Raw genomic sequence first — 20,792 nt, 5'->3', positions numbered from 1 at the left:
CAGTGGTCTGTTAAACATTAAAAGCTTCCCTAAACAAGGCTGCCTTCAGATGTCTTATAAACGTCTGGTAGTTGTTTTTCTCTTTGACATCTGGTGGGAGGGCATTCCAGAGGGCGGGCGCCACTACCAAGAAGGCCCTCTGCCTGCTTCCCTGTAACTTGGCTTCTTGCAGTGAGGGACCCGCCAGAAGGCCCTCGGCACTGGACCTCAGTGTCCGGGCAGAACAAAGGGGGTGGAGACGCTCCTTCAGTGACACAAACAAATTTAATAAATCACCATCATCCTCATTAAGTGGTCTGCCAAGACCCCCCACAGTTTTCAGGTGGGGCATGGCCGGGGGTTGGAATTTGAGACCTGATGTCCTAGGAACATAGGAAGCTGCCAAGTCAAACAATTGGTGGAGAAATTCCAGACCCTCAACCATCTTGGTTGCCCTAAACCAGGCATAGGCAAACTCGGCCCTCCAGATATTTTGGGACTACAACTCACATCATCCCTGACCACTGGTCCTGTTAGCTAGGGATGATGGGAGTTGTAGTCCCAAACATCTGGAAGGCCGAGTTTGCCTATGCCTGTCCTAAACTGTACACCTTCCAGCCTGTCAACATTCTTAAATTGTGCCAGAACTGGTCACAGGACTGCAGGTGTGGTCTGACCAAGTCAGAGTAGAGTGGTCCTAGGACTTCCCTTGACCAAGACACTAGACTTCTGTTGATGCAGCCTAGAATAGCATGAGCTTTTTTTTGTTGCTGCATCACACTGTGGACTCATGTTCAGCTTGTGGTCCTCTAAGATCCCTTAGATCCTTTTCACATGTACTACTAGTAATCCAGGTGTTTCCCATCTTATATTTGTGCATCTAGTTCTCCTTGCCTAAGTGCAGAACCTGACATTTGTCCCTATTGAAATTCATTCTGTTACTTTGGGCCCAGTTCTCCAATCTCTTGCGGTCGTATTGACTCTCAATTCTGTCTTCCGCGACATTAGTTACCCCTCCCAACTTGGTGTCATTTGCAGGTCTGATAAGCTAGAAGCAGGTTTCTCATTTCCCAGGTCTTCCGGCGTCAGAGCTGCACCTGTTGGACTGACTTTGGGAAAGTGCACCCTTTCTACCCAGCCATTTTGCCCTTAATGTGAAGGTGTTTTACGTATTTGCGGCCTCTTTTGGCGTGGCAGGATCTGTTAAAACCTGTGTCTGATTTGTACACATCTTTGGGTTGGGAGTTTTAAAAAAAAGTTTTTATGTAGTAATAACAATAATAATTTTATTTTTTATACCCCGCTCATCTGAGCCACTCTGAGCAGCTTCCAGCAGAATAAAAAATATATTTTAAAAATCCACAAAACATCAAGCATTAAAAACCTCCCTATACAGGGATGTCAGATGTCTTCTAAAAATCATACAGTTGTTTATCTGTTTTACGTCTGATGGAAGGGCGTTCCACAGGGCGGGTGCCACTACCGAGAAGGCCCTCTGCCTGGTTTCACTTTTTGCATTGAGGGAACCGCCAGAAGGCCCTTGGAGCTGGAGAAGAAAAATGAGAAACACATATAGCGCAGGAATCACATGCGGACATCGTCTTTTCTTGCCTCATTCTCCCTGTCCCCATAAAGCTGGGTGACTGTCAAGGAGGAGGCGGTTTCCTGCGGGGAGAGGTGAAGAAGAAGGAGGGGAGGAATGTTGTGGGTAGAAGGAGAGGGAAACACAGAAGGCACTCCTCACTTTCAGGGTTAATATTTATATCCCTCCTTATAGACCACACACACCATCAAGATACTTTGTCGTTTCCTTGCATTTCTCAAGATCTCTGTATAATAATAATAATAATAATAATAATAATAATAATAATAATAATTTATTATTTGTACCCCGCCCATCTGGCTGGGTTTCCCCAGCCACTCTGGGCGGCTTCCAGCGGAGATGAGAAATACACTAAAATGTCACATATTAAAAACTTCCCTGAACAGGGCTGCCTTCAGATGTCTTCTGAATGTCAGGTAGTTGTTTATCGCTTTGACATCTGATGGGAGGGCGTTCCACAGGGCGGGCGCCACTACCGAGAAGGCCCTCTGCCTGGTTCCCTGTAACTTGGCTTCTCGCAGTGAGGGAACCGCCAGAAGGCCCTCGGAGCTGGACCTCAGTGTCCGGGCAAAACGATGGGGGAGGAGACGCTCCTTCAGAGAAACAGTCATGCAAAAGTGTTCCCCCACTTTTTTGCCATAGCTTTATTTTGGGCTGCAAGTTAAAGCTGCCGGTTCCTCAGAGAGAAATAGAGATAACGCAGGAAATTATGGGCTGCAAGTTAATGAAAGGATGTGCTGCCCCCTCCCCCAGGCTCCCCTGAACTTTCCTCAAGTAACCCCAGGGTGCTGTGGTACACCGGTTGAAAACCAATACTCAGGATTGGAATATCACTTGTAGTTTAAGGTTGAATTCTGGACATATTGGAAGAGGTAAAGGATTTGGATTATCATAAAAGGAGGAAATGATAAATAATAGGACCCACTAAGGCAGCCTTTCTCAACCTGTGGGTCCCCAGATGTTGTTGAACTACAACTCCCATCAGCCCTAGCTAGCAAGGCCAGAGCTCAGGGATGATGGGAGTTGCAGTCCAACAACATCTGGGGATCCACAGATTGAGAACCGCTGCACTAAGGGGACGATGGAAGTCCAGGAGATTTCTTGGAATCTTGTTTTTATGATTTATGCTTGATATATCTCTGTGAAATTTTAATTTGAAAAACAAAATATATATTTTTTTAAAAAAGAAAACCAGTGCTCTAGCCAACTGAGCTGTGTCAATCCTCTCGTGTTTAATTTGCTGTCCTGATTTTTTTCTTTCCCTCCTCCTTGCAGAGCAACGAGCCCTTAGTTAGACCTTCAGCCTTTAAGCCCGTAGTCCCTAAAAACTTCCATTCCATGCAGAACCTGTGCCCGCCGCAGAACAATGGCATCTCGGAGACCCGGAAGACCTTGAACCACACCAACAGCAATAGCCCTTCCACGGTCAAAAGTGGGATGGAGAAGGCCAGCCATAACAGGACTACCAACCAGGCGGGCGGCCTCTCCGATTCCGGGCGGAACTCTTTGACCAGCCTGCCCACCTACGGCACAGGCTATAGCCAGCACATCGGGCCTATGAGCGCCTCAACCAGCCACATAAACCGCATCGGGACCACCTACGTGGACAAGAACATTGTGGGCTACAATGGGATATCTACCTCAGACAGCGGCCGGTCTTCCAGCAAGAGCACGTCTTCGTTTAGCCGGCTCAACCACCTCAACGAGACGATGCCCTTCCACTCGCCCTCGACGGACGACATCATCCAGGACTTGGAGGACCGGCTGTGGGAGAAGGAGCAGGAGGTCCTTCAGATGAGGAGGAACCTCGACAAGAGTGAGGCGGCCATCTACCAGGTCTTTGAGGAGAAGCAGAAGATCTGGGAGCGAGAGATGGAGGACCTGCGGCAGAATTACGCCAACAAGCTGCAGCAGGTGTCCAAGAAGGCACAGAGGGCGCAGCAGGCTCTGCAGCTGCAGATCTTCAAGCTCCAGCAGGAGAAGAAGAAGCTCCAGGACGACGTGGGGCAGCTCCTCCAGCAGCGGGAAGAGCTGGAGAAGAAGTTTGTGGCTTTCAAGAAGGAGCAGGCCGAATTCCTTCCCAAGATCGAGGAGACCAAGTGGGAGGTGAGAGGCAGTGTCATCCGTGTCACAGACAGCCAAATTGGGGGCCTTCAAAATAATAATAATAATAATAATAATAATAATAATAATAATAATAATAATAATAATTAATAATAATTTATTTGTACTCTGCCCATCTGGCTGGGTTTCCCTAGCCACTCTGGGCGGCTTCCAACTAAGATTAAAAATACATCAAAATGTCACACATTAAAAACTTCCCTGAACAGGGCTACCTTCAGATGTCTTCTAAATGTTAGGTAGTTGTTTATCTCTTTGACATCTGATGGGAGGGCGTTCCACACGGTGGGCATCACCACCGAGAAGGCCCTCTGCCTGGTTCCCTGTAGCTTTGCTTCTCCCAGTGAGGGAACCGCCAGAAGACCCTCAACACTGGACCTCAGTGTCTGGGCAGAATAAGGAGGTGGAGACGTTCCTTCAGGTATACTGGGCCAAGGCTGTTTAGGGCTTTAAAGGTCAACACCAACAAGTTGAATTGTGCTTGGAAACGTACTGGGAGCCAATGTAGGTCTTTCAAGATGTTGGCCTGAGGAGGGGGTGTAATCTAGAAGCGTCCTGAAGGCCCACATTATGTGTGAGCAACCTCAGATGTTGCAGAGCTACAACTCCAATGGGATTTGTTCGTCAGCAATATTTGGAGGGCCAAAGGTGGTGGTTTTACTTTCATTTATATTTATTCATTTATATTTTACTAACAGTGGTACCTTGGTTCTCAAACTTAATCCGTTCCAGGAGTCCGTTCGACTCCCGAAATCATTTGAAAACCAAGGCACGGCTTCCGATTGGCTGCAGGAGCTTCCTGCACTCAATTGGAAGCCACGTCAGACATTCGGCTTCTGAAAAACATTTGCAAACTGGAACACTTACTTCCAAGTTTGGAGCGTTCGGGAGCCGATTTGTTTGGGAGCCAAGCTGTTTGAGTACCAAGGTACCACTGTATTAGTATATGAAGCCCCTAACTGTTGGCAACCAATTTACTTATGGGATTGATTTGCCTCTTTCCGTGTCTGTTAGATCATTTCACTCTGCCAAACTAGCATTCAAACAAGTGCCACATTATGTCTACTACACATTTGCAAGGAGCTTTTCCTTCATGTGTGCTGTGGAACTCCCTGCCCCTTGATGTTAGGTAGATGCCTTTCTGGATTGTTTTAGATGCCTCCTGAAAACATTTCTGTTCCAGCAAGTCTGTCCAGGACCCTGGACAGTTACTTATATTTTTTGTAAAGACTTGCTGGTTTTATCTTTTCATAGTGGTGATATTGATGATGATTCTATGCATATTTCTTTCTAAGTGGTTCATGGGTTTTAGCTATGTTTTCTACATTCTCTTGGATAATTTCTTTCGATCCTGCGGTTTATTATCTAAAGAAACAAATTAAACTCAGGCACCCAAATCTTAGGGCGCTTCGACTTTTGTCAGTGTTTTGGGGTTGGATTCCATTGCATACTGGTAAATTCAGGTTGTTAAATTATAGTGGATTGGGAGGTCTTGTTCAACAATCTTGGTTTTCCCAAAAGACTGGACTTTTTGCGAAAAGGAAGCACAGGAAAGTGTGAGATAATAACACTTGCTCATCTAACCTCCCTGCAAGCAAATTGGAATGAATGCACGTTAAATAGCCAATGGTGTCTAATCTTCCTGCAAGCAAATCTGGGTCCAGCCTCATTAAACTGGTCATCTGGAAGCAAGCCTTAACATTACAAGGTTCTTACAAAAACGCTGTTGTGCCGCCACCAAAACGCAACTTGCAGAATTGACTCTCCGCAGACAGCAGGCTTGGTTAAAAAGTCTGCAAGCTGCTGTTTGAGATCAACTCAGGGTGATCACAGAATGCAGATTCCCTCAGGTTTTGTGCTTCAGGAGACAGTGGGGAGGAGTATCAAGCAGCTTAAAAAGGTAAAGGGACCCCTGACCATTAGCTCCAGTCGTGGCCAACTCTGGGGTTGTGGCACTCATCTCGCTTTACTGGCTGAGGGAGCTGACGTACAGCTTCTGGGTCATGTGGCCAGCAAGACTAAGCTGCTGCTGGCGAACCAGAGCAGCGCACAGAAATGCCGTTTACCTTCCCGTCGGAGTGGTACCTATTTATCTACTTGCACTTTATTCGCTTTTGAACTGCTAGGTTGGCAGGAGCAGGGACCAAGCAACAGGAGCTCACCCCATTGCGGGGATTCGAACCGCCAACCTTCAGATTGGCAAGTCCTAGGCTCTGTGGTTTAACCCACAGTGCCACCTGCGTCCATCAAGCAGCTTAGGCTTGGTCTATAATGACTCTTTTGAGTTGTGCCCTGTTTGGACTAGCAGGAAACCAGCACAATGAACCATGCTCTTTTGTCGACCGAATTGTGGCTTAGGTGCTCCATACGCCCTTTGGAGAGAAATGAAATGGAAGAGCTTGTGAGTCTCCAGGGGCCTTTTAAAAGCGTCAAAGTGTGCCTGATCAAACATGCCTGACCCCCCCTAAAAGACTCCCTCTGAAAAGCACTTAAGAGAGAGTGTGTTAACTGTACCCTTTTATGTTGGCCCAATAGTGTTCTTCCTCAGACTCATAGCTATCAACCTTCCCTTTTTTGGCGGGAAATTCCCTTATTCCAGTGCCATTTCCCGCTGCTTCCTGCTGCTATCCCAGATTATTAGATATCCAGTAGACTGTCCCCGGGACACGTGAGGCTGCTGATCCCTTATTTTCAAATCTGAAAGTTGACAGCTATGCTCAGACTTAGGTGCTCACCCCTGCAAAAAAGACCTCCAGTCTGTAACAAGTAGGCCAATGTTAACCCCGGTGTCTCAAGAGCAACCTTCCCTAACCTGGAGCCTTCCAAATGTTTTGGATTACAACTCCCATGAGTGCCTGCCAGCACGGCAGGGCTGATGTGAGTTCTAGTTCAAGGTCTCTGGAAGGTACCAGACTGGTGAAGTCTGTTCTGGTCGCTTCAGTCAAAGCTATTGCCTTAGTATGGTACCTTCAGGAGGTGCCAATGGCAAATCAAGAGTCTTCAAGGTTGTGGCTACACCACAGGTGGGTATCAATGACCAGGAACTCAATCACCAGCCAAGAGACACATCCTTCTCTTTGATGGCATGAGTTGCATGTGCCATCTGCCAGGGATTCTTTAATAATAATAATAATTTATTATTTATACCCCGCCCATCTGGCTGGGTTTCCCCAGCCACTCTGGGCGGCTCAACAGAATATTAAAAACACAATAAAACATCAAACATTTAAAAATTTCCCAATACAGGGCTGCTTTCAGGTGTCTTCTAAACGTCAGATAGTTGACATCTGATGGGAGGGTGTTCCACAGGCGGGTGCCACTACCAAGAAGGCCCTTTGCCTGGTTCCCTGTAATCTCACAGTGAGGGAACCACCAGAAGGCCCTTGGAGCTGGGCCTCGGTGTCTGGGCTGAACGATGGGGGTTGAGACGCTCCTTCAGATATACTGGGCTGAGGCCATTTAAGGCTTTAAAGGACAGCACCAACACCTTGAACTGGGCTTGGAAACATACTGGGAACCAATGAAGGTTTTTCAGGACCGGTGTTATGTGGTCTCGGCGGCCGCCCCCAGTCACCAGTCTGTCTGCCGCATTCTGGATTAGTTGAAGTTTCCAAGTCACCCTCAAAGGTAGCCCCACATAGAGCCCATTGCAGTAGTCCAAGCAGGAGATAACCAAAGCATGCACCATGCTGGCGAGACAGTGGTTTCTGCATTGCAGGAGGTTGTTAGGGCCCCAACTCTTCATTTCTATGAGTCCGTGAATTTCCGGCAGGGCTACCATTAGGCTACCTTGCTGCCAAGACATAGATGGGAGTTTTCCCTTTAGGTTGTGTTTCTCCTTTCTCTCATTGTTCCCTCACTGTGCTATTTTATCCTTCCCACGATGCTGTCCTCCCACTTCTTGAAGCCAATGGAAGCTTGAAGGAGTGGCAGAGTGGAGTTTTGGTGGAAATCAAGGTCAGTTGAGACTCTTAGCTAATGATAATAATAATAATAATTTTTTATTTATATCCCGCCCTCCCCAGCCGAAGCTGGGCTCAGAGTGGCTAACAACAGTAAAAGCAACACAGTTTACATAAAATCACAATCAATTAATTAAAATACATTCTAAAATCAATTCATTCTAAAATCAGTTCAGAATCAAATTAAAGGCAACCCTTGGGCTAGAGTTCTATGAGGTTTACAGAAGGAGGGGGTCAGGCTGTGCCTTGGCCAAAGGCCATTGCAGGCCCTGCGGAAAGATGCCAAGTCCCACAGGGCCCTAGTCTCTTGTGACAGAGCGTTCCACCAAGTCGGGGCCACGGCCGAAAAGGCCCTGCTTCTGGTTGAGGCCAACCTAACCTCCCTGTGGCCCAGGACGTCCAATATGTTTTTCTCTGAAGACCGTAAGGTCCTCCATGGGACATACCAGGAGAGGCGGTCCCGTAGGTATGAGGGTCCTAGGCCGTATACTTCACATATAACTTTCACAATGAGGGCGTGTGCATTAGAGCCTCTCTCTGCTTATTGGAACAGTCCTTGTTTATCACCCTGGGGCTCATGCATAGAGGTTCAACTACATCCTTTGCTGCAAACTCCCAGCCTTTCTGTCTCTCAGAACTGGCTCATAATCTTCACATCCTAATGAGGGAATGCCTTTATTTGAACAACTATTGGTTTGTGTTGGAAGGCTGGAGGAAGGCAACCACTTTTGTCTACCAACAGCCACTACAGGTAGACGGGTGCAGAATACTCCTGGGACGGGCTTGCAGGGAGAGCAGCTTCATCCTTGGCAAAAACAGGAGCAGTCCTTAAAATTGCTATACATCATTTAGTCTGACACCCTTAGGGCAAATAAAGGTCTCTCCTCCCCTTCTTTTCCCTGAGAGTTCTGTGAGCTCCTCCAGCCTGACTGCCTGTGGTAGCTGTTACTAGATGAGAATTCAAAGCTCCAACACAAAGAGAGCAGGATGTTTAACTAGGCCTGGGAGGTGAGAGTTGTTGGTTTCTGCAGCAATGGGTGTGGTTAGCATTTAGCAAAGGGGCGGGGGAGGGAATTTGATTTAGTTCAGATTTAAAGGTGAACCAACCTTATCTGCATTTTCCAAAACAATGTACATTTTTTTTTAAAAAAAAAGCTCTCGTATGAAATGTGCATTTGTCTGAATTTTGCAATGCAGTTCTCCAGCCAAGCAGTGGGCAAGTAAACTAGCATAAAACGTGTGATATGTAGACTGCTTTGCAAAAATGTGCATATTAGTGAAAACGGCATGCCTTAGAAGAAATCTGCGTTAGGGAGCTGATGAATTTTCACGAGGACTTGAAAATAAATAGGTCACTAGCTGAAATGAAAATGTGGGAAACGGAAGTTACCAGTGGAAAAAATGAGAAACTGAGCAATCCCAAGACTGATAGATGTGTCCGTCTCTAATGGCATTTCTGCGTGTGGAGGGGCTGGGTAAAGTACATTCGGCAGGAATGCTGTGGCGCTTTGTGCTTTTCATTCTGTGGGGCTGGTGCAGCCGCTTAAAGTAGGCCTTAACATTTAAAGCAGTGCTATACCACTTTCACAAATCAATGGCTTCCCCCAGAGAATCCCGGGAACTGTAGTTTGTTTGTTTTTTTGTTTGTTTTTTAAAGATATTTATTGCAGTATAATAAACTTCACAATCAATAACCAAAAAAAAAGAAGAAATAGAAAAAACATTTTCACAATCAATTAAAAAACAAAAAAATGCAGTACAAAACATAGAAAGTAGAAGGAAAAAGACCTAAAAAAAAAAAGAAAAACATATAAATCCAGTTTCTTACTTATTATTTTCATATCCTTCTTTCCTGACTTCCTCGCATCTCCCTTTTCTGTGTTCCCTTTTTACACAGTCCTGTTCAGCAGTGCCTTACCCTTTTTCAAATCTTACTCTCTGGGAACTGTAGTTTGTTGGGGGTGCTGTTAGGAGTTCCCTATTCCCTTCCCAGAGCGACAATTCCCGGAGTGTTTTAACAATCAATCCCTCTTCCCAGGAAACTCTGTCAACTGTAGCTCTGAAGGGGAATAAGGGGTCTTCTAACAATTTCTAGCACTCTTAACAAATGACAGCTCCCAGAATCCTTTGGGGGGGGAGCCATGACTGTTCGGAGTGGTATGATATTGCTTGAAGCATAGCATGCGCTAGAGCAAATGCTGTTTGAGTTGTCTCACGACAAGGCCTCTCTTCCAGGTGTGCCAAAAGGCTGGTGAGATCTCTCTGCTGAAGCAGCAGCTGAAGGACTCCCAGTCCGACGTCTCCCAGAAGCTCAACGAGATCGTCGGGTTGCGGACCCAGCTGAAGGAAGGCAAGAGCTTCCTCAGGGAGAAGGAGGAGCAGATCTTGACCTTGAAAGACTCCTACAGCACCAAGAGCGTCAGCCTGGAGATCTCTGAGGGCGAACTGCAACGGAAGATGGGCGAGGTGCAGATGTTGAGGGAGAAACTTGACCAGTGTGAGCTGGAGGTCTCCAACCTGAAGCAGACCCTCACCAGCCTGGGCGGGGCCCACGGCCACTTTGGCGCCGAGCTGGCAGAGAAGCTGGCGAGGGACCCTTTGGCTTGCGAGAGCGACGAGGCCAAGATGAAGCGGCAGAGCGAGGAGAACTTCAACGCGCTGAAGAAGGAGGTGGAGCGGCTGCAGGCAGAGCTGAAGGCCGAGAGGCAGCAGCGGGAGCAACAGGTCCTGGACTTTGAGGAGGAGCGGCGCACCTGGCAGGAGGAGAAGGAGAAGGTCATTAAGTACCAGAAGCAGCTGCAGCTGAATTACGTGGAGATGTACCAGAAGAACCAAATCCTCGAGCACAAAGTCAGCGAAATGACCAGCAAGGTCACCAGCCCGCCACACACCGACGAGAAGAAAACATGGACTCCTTCCAGGCTGGAGAGGATAGAGTCCACAGAGATCTGAGGAAAGGACTTGAGGCGTTCAAAGTACGTTGTCCCCCCCCCCACCTCCCCAAATTACTGTGCATGTACTTCAGCCGGTGATCTTCCCGAGGAGAATTAATATGCTATATAACCAGCAGTGTAAGTTCGTCGGCCCTGGGCATCTCCCACAATGCTCTGGTGCTTTGCAGGTGATAAAGGAAAAATAGAGACAGGTGTATCTTCTGTGTTTCTAGGGATGAACTGACATCAGGAGTATTGTGGGGTAGATTGAGTGTGTGTATGTGGGGAGGGGTCAGGGGCGCAGTCTTGCACCCAAGATTGGGGGGGCCAGCGTGCATCGCATTGTGTGATGTCATGCTTGGGACGCGCATCGCATGCGTGACATCGTACGTGTGTCACTTGCATGTGCTGTCATACGCACGTCGGCAGGAGGAAGCCGAGTGGGGAGCCCGGCGTGGTGCGGTTCAATGTCTGGCTCCTCCTGAGCGTGAGAGAAGAAGCCGCGCCGCACTGGGCTCCCCACTCGGCTTCCTCTTGACGTGACATGGATGACATCACATGTATGACATCACACGTGTGTGACGTGCATTGTCGGGAAGAGGCCAACTGGGCGGCCTGGTGCAGCCTCCTCTCTCGCACTCAGGAGGAGCCAGCCATTGAACCACGCCGCACTCGGCCTTCTCTGCCCCCCTGGTCCCCTGCCAGCAAATATTGAGGTGGGCCGAAGAGCCCTCTGCCCCTAGGAGTTGGCATGCCTGGTGTGGGTTTTTATTTTATTTTCCCTTAGCCCCATTGACAAAGACACCACAGAGTTTTCTGTGTCTGCCATTACTGCAGCACCTCTCTTAATCGTCTTCTGGCCCACCTTCTTTTCCCAGGGCGTTTTTTAGCCATATTGGCTAGTAGAAGTTCATGCCACACTCAGGCTTGCCTCATCTTCGCCATAACCCAGGGCGGAATCCCTCCGACATTCCTCAGGGGAAAAGGGACGTTCTCTTCCACATCAGCAGAACGTCTCTATTTTCTGAGGAAGCCTTCCAGGTATCAGACTCCCAACTGCCATCAGCCTCAGTCAACGTGGCCAAGATGGCAGCTGCGGGAGTGATGGCAGCTGCGGTCCAGAACATTTGGAGGCCCTTCAGGTTGGGGAAGGTTGTCCTGAAGCATTTCTGTGTCACAACCAGACATAAATCATAATTTCTGCTCCCCAGATAACTCTGGATATTGTCATTCTGAGAGGAGCAGGGGGTGCAGATCGCTTGCAGGCAATTTTCAGCACCTAGAAAACCTACAATTCCCAGGGTCCTTTGAGAGGAGCCATGACCAGTATAAAAGTGATACGAATTCGTAGTGTTGCTGTCTGTCCCCCCTTTTAAGGAGTTCCCTATGAAAACCAATTCTGAGTTCTCAATTACGGGCTTCATGTGTGCCACCTTCAGTCCCAGGCTAAGCCGATTAAAAATTGGAAGCAAGGTGTGTTTATTTACTTCCTGGTTCACACTCCATCTTAGTTTGTGGTGGCGTTCATATTCTGCGGATGGGAGCAGTTTGCAGGTTATCTGATTCTTGCAAGGTTATGCCCTCAGGCATCTACACATACAAGCTGTGAGAGAGGCTGCACAGACAATAGGAGAGGGCAAGACTTTTCCCTGGCATGTACAATCTATGCTCTGCAGCGTGGACTGAACTGAAACAACTCTATCAAAGGCAGTGCTCCAGATATCCCGATGAGAGAGCCGTGAACTGAGGTGGCATCAGTAGGCCTGGATTTATGAAAGCGCGGCCCCCTGAAAAACCTTTATAACATTTTTTTATATTGACTACCATTTTAGATAGGTAAAGGGAGCCCTGACCATTAGGTCCAGTCATGGCCGACTCTGGGGTTGCGGCGCTCATCTCGCTTTACTGGCAGAGGGAGCTGGCGTACAGCTTCCTGGTCATGTGGCCAGCATCACTAAGCCGCCTCTGGCGAACCAGAGCAGCGCACGGAAATGCCGTTTACCTTCCCACCAGAGCGGTACCTATTTATCTACTTGCACTTTGACGTGCTTCCGAACTGCTAGGTTGGCAGGAGCTGGGACCGAGCAACAGGAGCTCACCCCGTTGCGGGGATTTGAGCCGCCGACCTTCTGATTGGCAAGCCCTAGGCTCTGTGGTTTAGACCACAGCGCCACCCGCTTCCCTTTTACCATTTTGGATAGTTGGCACTTAACACCTCGTTCCTTTCCTTTAATGCAACCGGGAGGGCAAGAACTAAGCTACCACATGCAGTTGGCATTGGGGGAGAAGGCAGAAGAACAGGATGGAAAGGAAATTATGTGGGGCATCTAGTCCGACTCCAAACACTAAACACACACACAGTTGGTCATCTGCCTTGTCCAGCATGGTTAAGAAAGCAGGAGCAGGCGTTCTCCTAGGTCAATAGTTCCTAAACATTTCCAAGCCACACACACCCATGGCTCCTTAAATTCATCCCTGGTGCCCCCCTACCCTATAAAAAAACCAGTATTCCAGAACAGCGATTTGCACAACCCACCAAGGAAGATAAGAGCACAATAAAATTCAAAACATTTATTTTTATAAAAGAAAAAATCTAATTACAATTATTACGTTAAATTAATTCATCAAAATGGATGATCCAGTGACCCTAGCTTTTCAAAGGCTAATCATCATTTGCACCTCCACACCCCGGCCGCCCCCTTGTCTCTTAGCACCCCTTTAGGCAATCCCACTAAGCCACTTTGGGAAATGCTGTTCTAGATCATTGCCCTGCTCTTTGCTCAGCCAAAAACTAGAGTGGGTTTGTATTTTTTTAATGGGAAGATGGTTTGGCCAAACATACAGTGGACGCTTGGGTTGCAAACGTGATCCGTGCGGGATGCGTCTGCGCACGCGTGGGTTGCGATTCGGCGCTTCTGCGCATGCGCAAAGCACAATTTAGCACTTCTGCACATGTGCGCCCACCAAAACCCGGAAGTAACCCGTTCTGGTACTTCCGGTCCATAACCCAAAAAAACGCCACCTGAAGCATCTGAAACCCGAGGTATGACTGTATTTAGAATTAGAGATGATCTCAATCGAGAGATGGGTGTTTTTTCTCTCCCCTCGGGGCTTTCCCCCAGAACATTGCTTTTGTGGAGTAGCAGAAACACACACATGTGGAGGCTGCCTTATACTGAGCCAGCCCATTGGTCCGTCTGGCTCAGTATCGTCTACACTGATTGGGAGCAACCCTCCGGGATTCCAGGCAGGATGCATTCCCAGCCCTGCATGGCGGTTCTGGGCGTTGGCCCAGGAAGCAGGTGCTCTACCCAGGGGCGTAGGAAGGGGGGTGCGGTCCGCCTTGGAGGCCACCTTGACCGGGGGGGGGGTGACAAAATGGTGGGTGGCACTCGTCACTGCGGGGCCTGCAGCACGCACAGGCCATGTGTCTTGGTGCCCGCAGGCTCCGCGCTGTCCGTCCACTGCCTCCCCCCCCAGCTGTTGGGCGGCTGAGGCCCCACGTCTCCTTCCCTTGGGCGCTGCCCCCCCCCGCCCCATGGGCAGTTTGCCCTGCCCCTGGGCACTCTGCCCCAGGTGCCCGAGATGTTTCCTCCGCTGCTGGCTCTACCATCCAGTTCTTTTGCATTAATAATAATAATAACTTTTATTTATACCCTGCCCTCCCCAGGCTCAGGGTGGCTAACACCAGTAAAATTACAGTAAAAACATAATGGGGGGGGGGAACCAATTTAAAATCCAGGATAAAATGTAATTTAAAATTCTGCCTCATTTTAAAAGTAGCCCATAAATCAAAACCATAAGGGAAGAGAAACATCAGGGTCAGACGGAGTCCAAACCAAAGGCCAGGCAGAATAGCTTTGTCTTGCAGGCCCTGCGGAAAGATGTCCCACAGGGCCCTGGTCTCTTGGGACAGAGCGTTCCACCAAGTCGGGGCAAGTACTGAAAAGGCCCTGGCCCTAGTTGAGACCAATCTAACCTCCTTGAGGCTCAGGACCTCCAAAGTGTTGTCATTTGTGGACCTTAAGGTCCTCCGCAGGGCATACCAGGAAAGGCGATCCCGTAGGTACGTGGGTCCTATGCCGCATAGGGCTTTAAAGGTCAAAACCAGCACCTTAAACCTGACCCTGTACTCCACCGGGAGCCAGTGCAGTTGGTAACGTTCCTCTTCCCTTGCGAAGGAGCCCCTGCCATCAAGTCCCTGCTGATTCAGCTGCATGCAATTGGATTTATTTAGCAAGTGCTGATTAGGTCCCAGGAATACGAGTTGGGCTCCCATATTTGCAGCAGAGCTTTTGAGTGAATGGATTTGCTCAAAAGTGGTATTTTGCTAGTCTGTACCAATTTAGCCAGTTCCTCCCAGCTTTTCCACACCCTCTAATGGACCTTCTTATCTGCCCTAGGTTAGGAAAGGAATGAATGCTATGCAAGGCCGATAAAAGAACCAATTATTCTTGGAAGCGATTGGGAGCTCAGAATTCCTTACGTGAAGGAGGGGGCCACCTCAAGCATTTCGTGGCTACCATTGTGCTGTTGGACTTGCATTTAAAGTGATTTGAAAAATTAAAAATAAATAAAAGCAAAGGCTGCTCGCTAGCTGGGACAGGAAAGGGCGGTGGCATTTTTCCAATACCAAAACATCGCCAAGTTAAGTTTTTGGAGGAACGTGGCATCCTTGCGATAGGAGGTGCTGCCTGGAAGCAGGAAATCTGGAGCCTGTCTGCACTGCAAAGCTAATCCCATTTCAAGCTCAGGTAGCTGATTTGGCACCCAACCAAACAAGGAACCCATAAAAACACAAGAAGAGCCTTTCAAGGTCAAGTCAGCCAGGAGTCTCTCTCTAGTCCAGCCACCTGCTTCTCGCATTGGCCAACCAAGTGCTCTCAGGAAGCCCAAAAGCAGCCCTTTTGCTCCCCTGCAATGGGAACTAAGGCCCTACATCCGCATTATGCATTTAAAGCAGTGTCATGCCGCTTTAAACAATCACAGCTTCCTCCAAAGAATCCTGGAAAGTTCAGTTAGTTAAGGCTGCTGAGAGTTGTTGTGGGACCATTATTTCCCTGGCAGATCGACAGTTTTCAAGAGTTCTTTGGGAAGGGGGGTAGACTGTTAAACCACTCTGAAAATTGTAGCTTGGTTAGTGGAATTGGGATCTCCCTCACAACTCTCAGCACCCTCCCAGGATTCCTTGGGGAAAGCTATGACTGTTTGAAGTGGCATCATAGTGCTTTAAATGTCAGGCCCATTTAGCTGACGTCCCTAATTGGCCCGTGTCTCGCCAATTTGTGAAATTCCCCTCTCAAGCCCACAGCTGTTATTGCCACATCTTCTGGCCATGAAATATGTAAGCTAGAGTCTACATTCTGTGGTTAAAGATTTTTGGCTCCAGAATCTTATTTCTAGCTCCATTTTATTACCTAATACTAAATCCTGAGCACTCGTATTAAGAGAGGCAATATCACATTTCTCTTTGGGGCTTTGACTAGCCTTCCCGCGATTTATGGGGAAACCGCGATAGTTAAACCCAGTTTTAAGATGGTTTATATTTGGGGTGCAGACGTGCCCTTGCATCTTCCACATCGAATCAGTAACAGCAGCAAAAACTTTGTGCTGGAAGTTGATTTGGCTGCATAAAAGATTTTGGGTCATCTTCCTTTTTGTGGCACAATCCATGGTTTAGCTTGCCTCCAGAATGCCTGATGGTCAATGCCTTCTTCAGAGGGTTTTTTTATGGTGCTTTTTTGTGGGGGGGGGGGGACCTTGATAGATATCGGAGAAGAACCCACAAATTTCCCCAATCTACACCAATTTTCCCAATCGCCCACCACAGCAAGACGCAGGGTCAGGCCTTCTCAGACATTCTGGTGCCTAAGAAACAACACTCTCACAAACGTGCGCAGAGTACCCTCTCTAAATATATATAAATAGGTTTTGGAACGAAATGGTTTGCCGCTCTACGATGGTGCCCAGATTCTACCACCTGAGGCAGAGGCCTTCTGCCTAGTGGTGGCGGCATCGGGCAAACCCTACTGTTGCTAGCATCTGCAGGAAAATCACTGCCGGGTTGTCTGTATGTGAAAGTGCTTATTAACTGAACTAGGAAGCAAATCATTTATTTATATGCTGCTAAGTTATACAGAGACAAGTGTACTTGGATGTAAATAACTTCTGTATATGTATATATGATTATTAAAGCAAAACACGTGTACAAAAAAAAGAGAGAGAAAACTCTTGTGAGTAACTGGGCTTTGCAGAAAGATCAGACTTGGCTGTCGAGAACGGAATTTCTGGCAAGAAGACAACATCTTGGAGGGTTTTCCAAGGCCCCACTGGTTTCATGCGCTCTAGAGATTACATTATACCTTCCTGGGGGATACAAATCACATGGCAGTCTTGTTTTGGTGTGTGTTTTCTGTCTACCTGTCGATAATCTTGTAGGTAGGTGGGGGGAACCTGAGGATTTTAAGCTATTTTGAAGTGTCTGTGTGCTGTTGCTTCTAAGTTGTGGTTTGAAACCAAACTCATTTGAACAAGACCATTTTGATTTCCCCCACCCCTGCTCCTGAGGCACCTCCGCCTGGAAGAAATTCCCGAGAAACACCGCTGCCTGCAGGTTCATTGTGGACAGAAGCAGCCCAAAGGGGCAAAAAACCCAAGAGGACTCACCCGTTGCCCCGTTGAAACAGCACTTTATAATATTTGCTTCCGATTCCTGGCCAGTGTGACCAAAGACCTGCTCCAATGAGCCTTCAGGATGCTACCGGAACCATATTTCTATTTTTTATGCTGGTGCCATGAGGTTCTAGGCTTTGGTGACTGACAGAATCCCTGCTGGGTTTTGCGTGCTGTGGGTTCCCTTGTGAGGAGGTGGCCGCCAGCACATTTTCCAGTTGCTACTCTTTACATCCATGAGGGCTAAACGCTTGCTGTTCTCCGAAGCGAAAAGCTGAGATTCTCAGGTAGTCGGATGCTGCGCAGGATTTCGGTTTAGCACAATCGTTTGTCGCAACCGTTAAGCCACTGCTTGGCACGCTGGGCGTTGCGATACCGAATGGCGAGTTGGCTTTATGGCAAAAGCCTAATCTGGATGAGGTGCTTTGTCGTACAGCACTATCTGGGCGTGGGGCGGAAACCAAGATAGGCAGCCATGCACAGATGCCATGAGAAATGGCCCTTAATAGATGTTTCCTAAACACCAGGGGGAAACTGATAGGCCTGGGTGCTGAAACAATGCCACTGTTTTAAAATACCAGTTTCTGGGAAATAACCACTGTGATTTGGATGAAAGGGGTAGCGAGCTTTTTGTTGCTGTGGATGTCTGAGAGATTTGGGTGTTGGTGGGGAGGCAAGAATGGAACAAGATACCCTTTCCCACCCAACTCCTCTTGTAAATCTTGCTGCTCCCCCTCAGAGGAATTTATTTTTAATTCAACCATTTTTTATTTTTGCAGAAGTGACCGAAACTTGGCTTTTTTCTAGAGGCTGATGTTCTTTGTGTTCAGAGAGATGTTTTTTTTTTTTTTAAACTGTTCCCTGTCACTAACCTGAAGGACATTAACCAGCAAAAGTTGGTAAGAATAAATGAGACAAAACTGGAAATAAGAATAGAAAGAGCCTACAGCTCCCCCACCCTAACAGTTGGGAATAAAATGAGCAGCTGCCAGCTCTGAACTAAAATGCAGTCCTCTTAAGGCCCACTCTCTAGTGCCTTAGATGCCAACGAGAGAAACCTGTATTGACCATTCTGCGTGGTTATGATTTTTTCCCAGTAGCCCACTTTGGGGGGCTGAGTTGCAATCCTTCATTGCCGCCCAGAATCCCTGCTTCAAAATGCTTCTCTCTGCTTTCTGGTCAGCAGTAAAACTACTGACCAGAAGGAATTGGTTCTGTACTTTTCAGTTTACAATAGCTAGCCTCCAACTGGAGATTCCTCAAAAGGACTGGTTGTGTGTGTTTGCACAGTACGGCAGATAACAAAACAAAATCGCAATCGGGCATATTACAAGGATATTTTTATTCAAATCACAAGGAGATTTTGACTGAACATTAAGAAGAACTTTCTGGTGGTAGGAGCTGCCCAACAGTGGAATGGGCTCCCTCAGAAGCAGTTGGCTCTCCTTTGGAGGTTTTTAAACATCTGCCAGGAAACACAGTGGTACCCCTGGTTACATACTTAATTCGTTCCGGAGGTCCGTTCTTAACCTGAAACTGTTCTTAACCTGAAGCACCACTTTAGCTAATGGGGCCTCCTGCTGCCACCGCGCCGCCGGAGCACGATTTCTGTTCTCATCCTGAAGCAAAGTTCTTAACCTGAGGTGATATTTCTGGGTTAGTGGAGTCTGTAACGTGAAGCGTATGTAACCTGAAGCGTATGTAACCCAAGGTACCACTGTATTTGATTCCTGCATGGCAGAGGGTTAGCCCAGATGACTCTTTGGGTCCCGTCCAATTCTATGGTTTCATCATTCTGTATTCAGAGCTAAATAATACAGAGATATATGCAAAAGCCCAGTGTGTGTGCACCTTGCTGCCCATAGCAAAACCACTTTGTAGATATCACACATGGAAAAGGACACAGCAGACAGGGCCAGGGGGCTCACAGCTTTGTGATAAACCAGGGAACTGGGGGAATTCTCTTTTTCCCAATTTGCTGTCTTTTTAAGTCCTGCAAGGCTGTATGCACACAATAATTTTTGCACATACTGTACTGTCGCCCAACGCATGGTCACAGTTCAAAACAATCAACGCATGGGGGAATTCCATTCTACGGCTCATTGTAAGTATGTTACCAAAGAAAAGTCTTGAAAGGCTGTGTCCAGTAATGACTCATTTCTTGCCGGACTTGTGGAATTCTGGGCAATTGAATTATTTTGCACAGGAAGCCTTTGCCGGCCAGAACACCAGAAGCGAGGAAATTTAGATGTCAAAAGTAGGCAAGACTCTATACAAGTTGCGCTGGAGCTGAAGTTTGTTGGGAACGAAATCAATGAAAGGATGCCTCCCCCTGGCTAATTTCTGGTGTGTGTTGCATCAATTTTGGAGAGACTGAATGGAGCTGAGACTTCACTTGCTAGCCTGAGTGACACCCACCAGTCAAAAACAATGACAAAAATAGTTTTGCTTCCTACAGTTCAGGCCAGATCTAGCATCATCTGAGGGAGAAAAGTCAGATGGCACCCCCTTGAGGTAAAAAGCCTAATAAAATTAAATGTAGTCATTAAATAACTGGCAATTTCTTTAATACCTGCCTCCGGAGACCACTGTGCCAATTGTGGTGGCCCTGGCGGGCTGCAAATGGGAGAATCTTTGCTAGATCCTGCAAGTGGGGAAGGTGTTCAGACACCGTTAAATGGGGGACGCAGCACAAAAGAAGCATCATTATTCAGACGACCCAAATAATGACTAGTCATTATTCAGACTAGTCTTTGCCAGAGAGATGACAATCTGGAATAGCCTTCTCCAACAGACAGTCCCTGACTACTGGCTGTGTCGGCATGGGCTGATGGGAGTTGCAGAACAGCAAAAAGCATTGGCGGGGGGCACCGGGTTGGGGAAGTCTGCTCTAGAAAAACATGGAATAACACACGTGAAACTGCAGGATTTTTAATTAGTTGACAGGATAACCCAGTGCGATTTCACCAGCAATAAGAACTCTGCTCATTTGCATGTTTTTAGATTTTGCTGACGGCTAATATCTTTTAAAACACAAAATCTAGACTGGCCCTGGGTCAGCACGTTGGAAGCAAAATGGCTTTGATGTTATTTTTCTCCTCCTTTTTAAAAAAAAATGAAACAAACCACAAGCCTCAATCTGTGTCTGTATATCTGCTCTTACTGTGAATTTAAGCCAGAAGTGTACTGAATCAAAACTGTTAATCTTTTTGTCACATGCTGACTGTTGATGGTTCTTGGAACTATGTCTATCTGAGATTTGCAAACTAAAACCACAAAACCCACAAGAAGGGAGGCGGAAGGGACTGAAACACAATTTTTATTTTTTTAAAGAATCTTTTCAGAACTAACACTCTAAAGTTTGAGGTGTGTATCCTTTCCAACCCTTGCATTCAGACATTGACCCACCAACTTTGCCTTGCTGGTCATTGTGTTTAAAATATTGAACCAACCTTCCCCAACACAATGCTCTCCAGAGGTTTTGGACCAGGCAGCCCAGCTGTGCAGCTGGGGTTGATGGGA

At 47.5% G+C, this 20,792-nt stretch overlaps 1 protein-coding gene across 6 annotated transcripts in view; it reads left to right on the top strand.

Moving 5' to 3' along the window:
* Positions 1 to 16,815, top strand: part of LZTS3 (leucine zipper tumor suppressor family member 3) — a 75,457-nt gene extending 58,642 nt beyond the window's left edge. For all 6 annotated transcript variants that reach the window (XM_083756542.1, XM_083756537.1, XM_083756540.1 and 3 more), the window contains 2 exons: positions 2,858 to 3,688; positions 9,901 to 16,815. In XM_083756542.1, the coding sequence (XP_083612668.1) occupies positions 2,858 to 3,688; positions 9,901 to 10,617 (1,548 nt within the window). In that variant the 3' untranslated portion in view covers positions 10,618 to 16,815. The remainder of the gene's footprint in view (positions 1 to 2,857; positions 3,689 to 9,900) is intronic.
* The last annotated feature ends 3,977 nt before the right edge of the window (positions 16,816 to 20,792 follow it).

The sequence above is a fragment of the Podarcis gaigeae genome (assembly GCF_964106915.1).
Source record: "Podarcis gaigeae genome assembly, chromosome: 9".
Taxonomy (NCBI): domain Eukaryota; kingdom Metazoa; phylum Chordata; class Lepidosauria; order Squamata; family Lacertidae; genus Podarcis; species Podarcis gaigeae.
The sequence above is the reverse complement of the archived record's forward strand: the minus strand, read 5'-3'. Positions and strand labels throughout refer to the sequence as shown.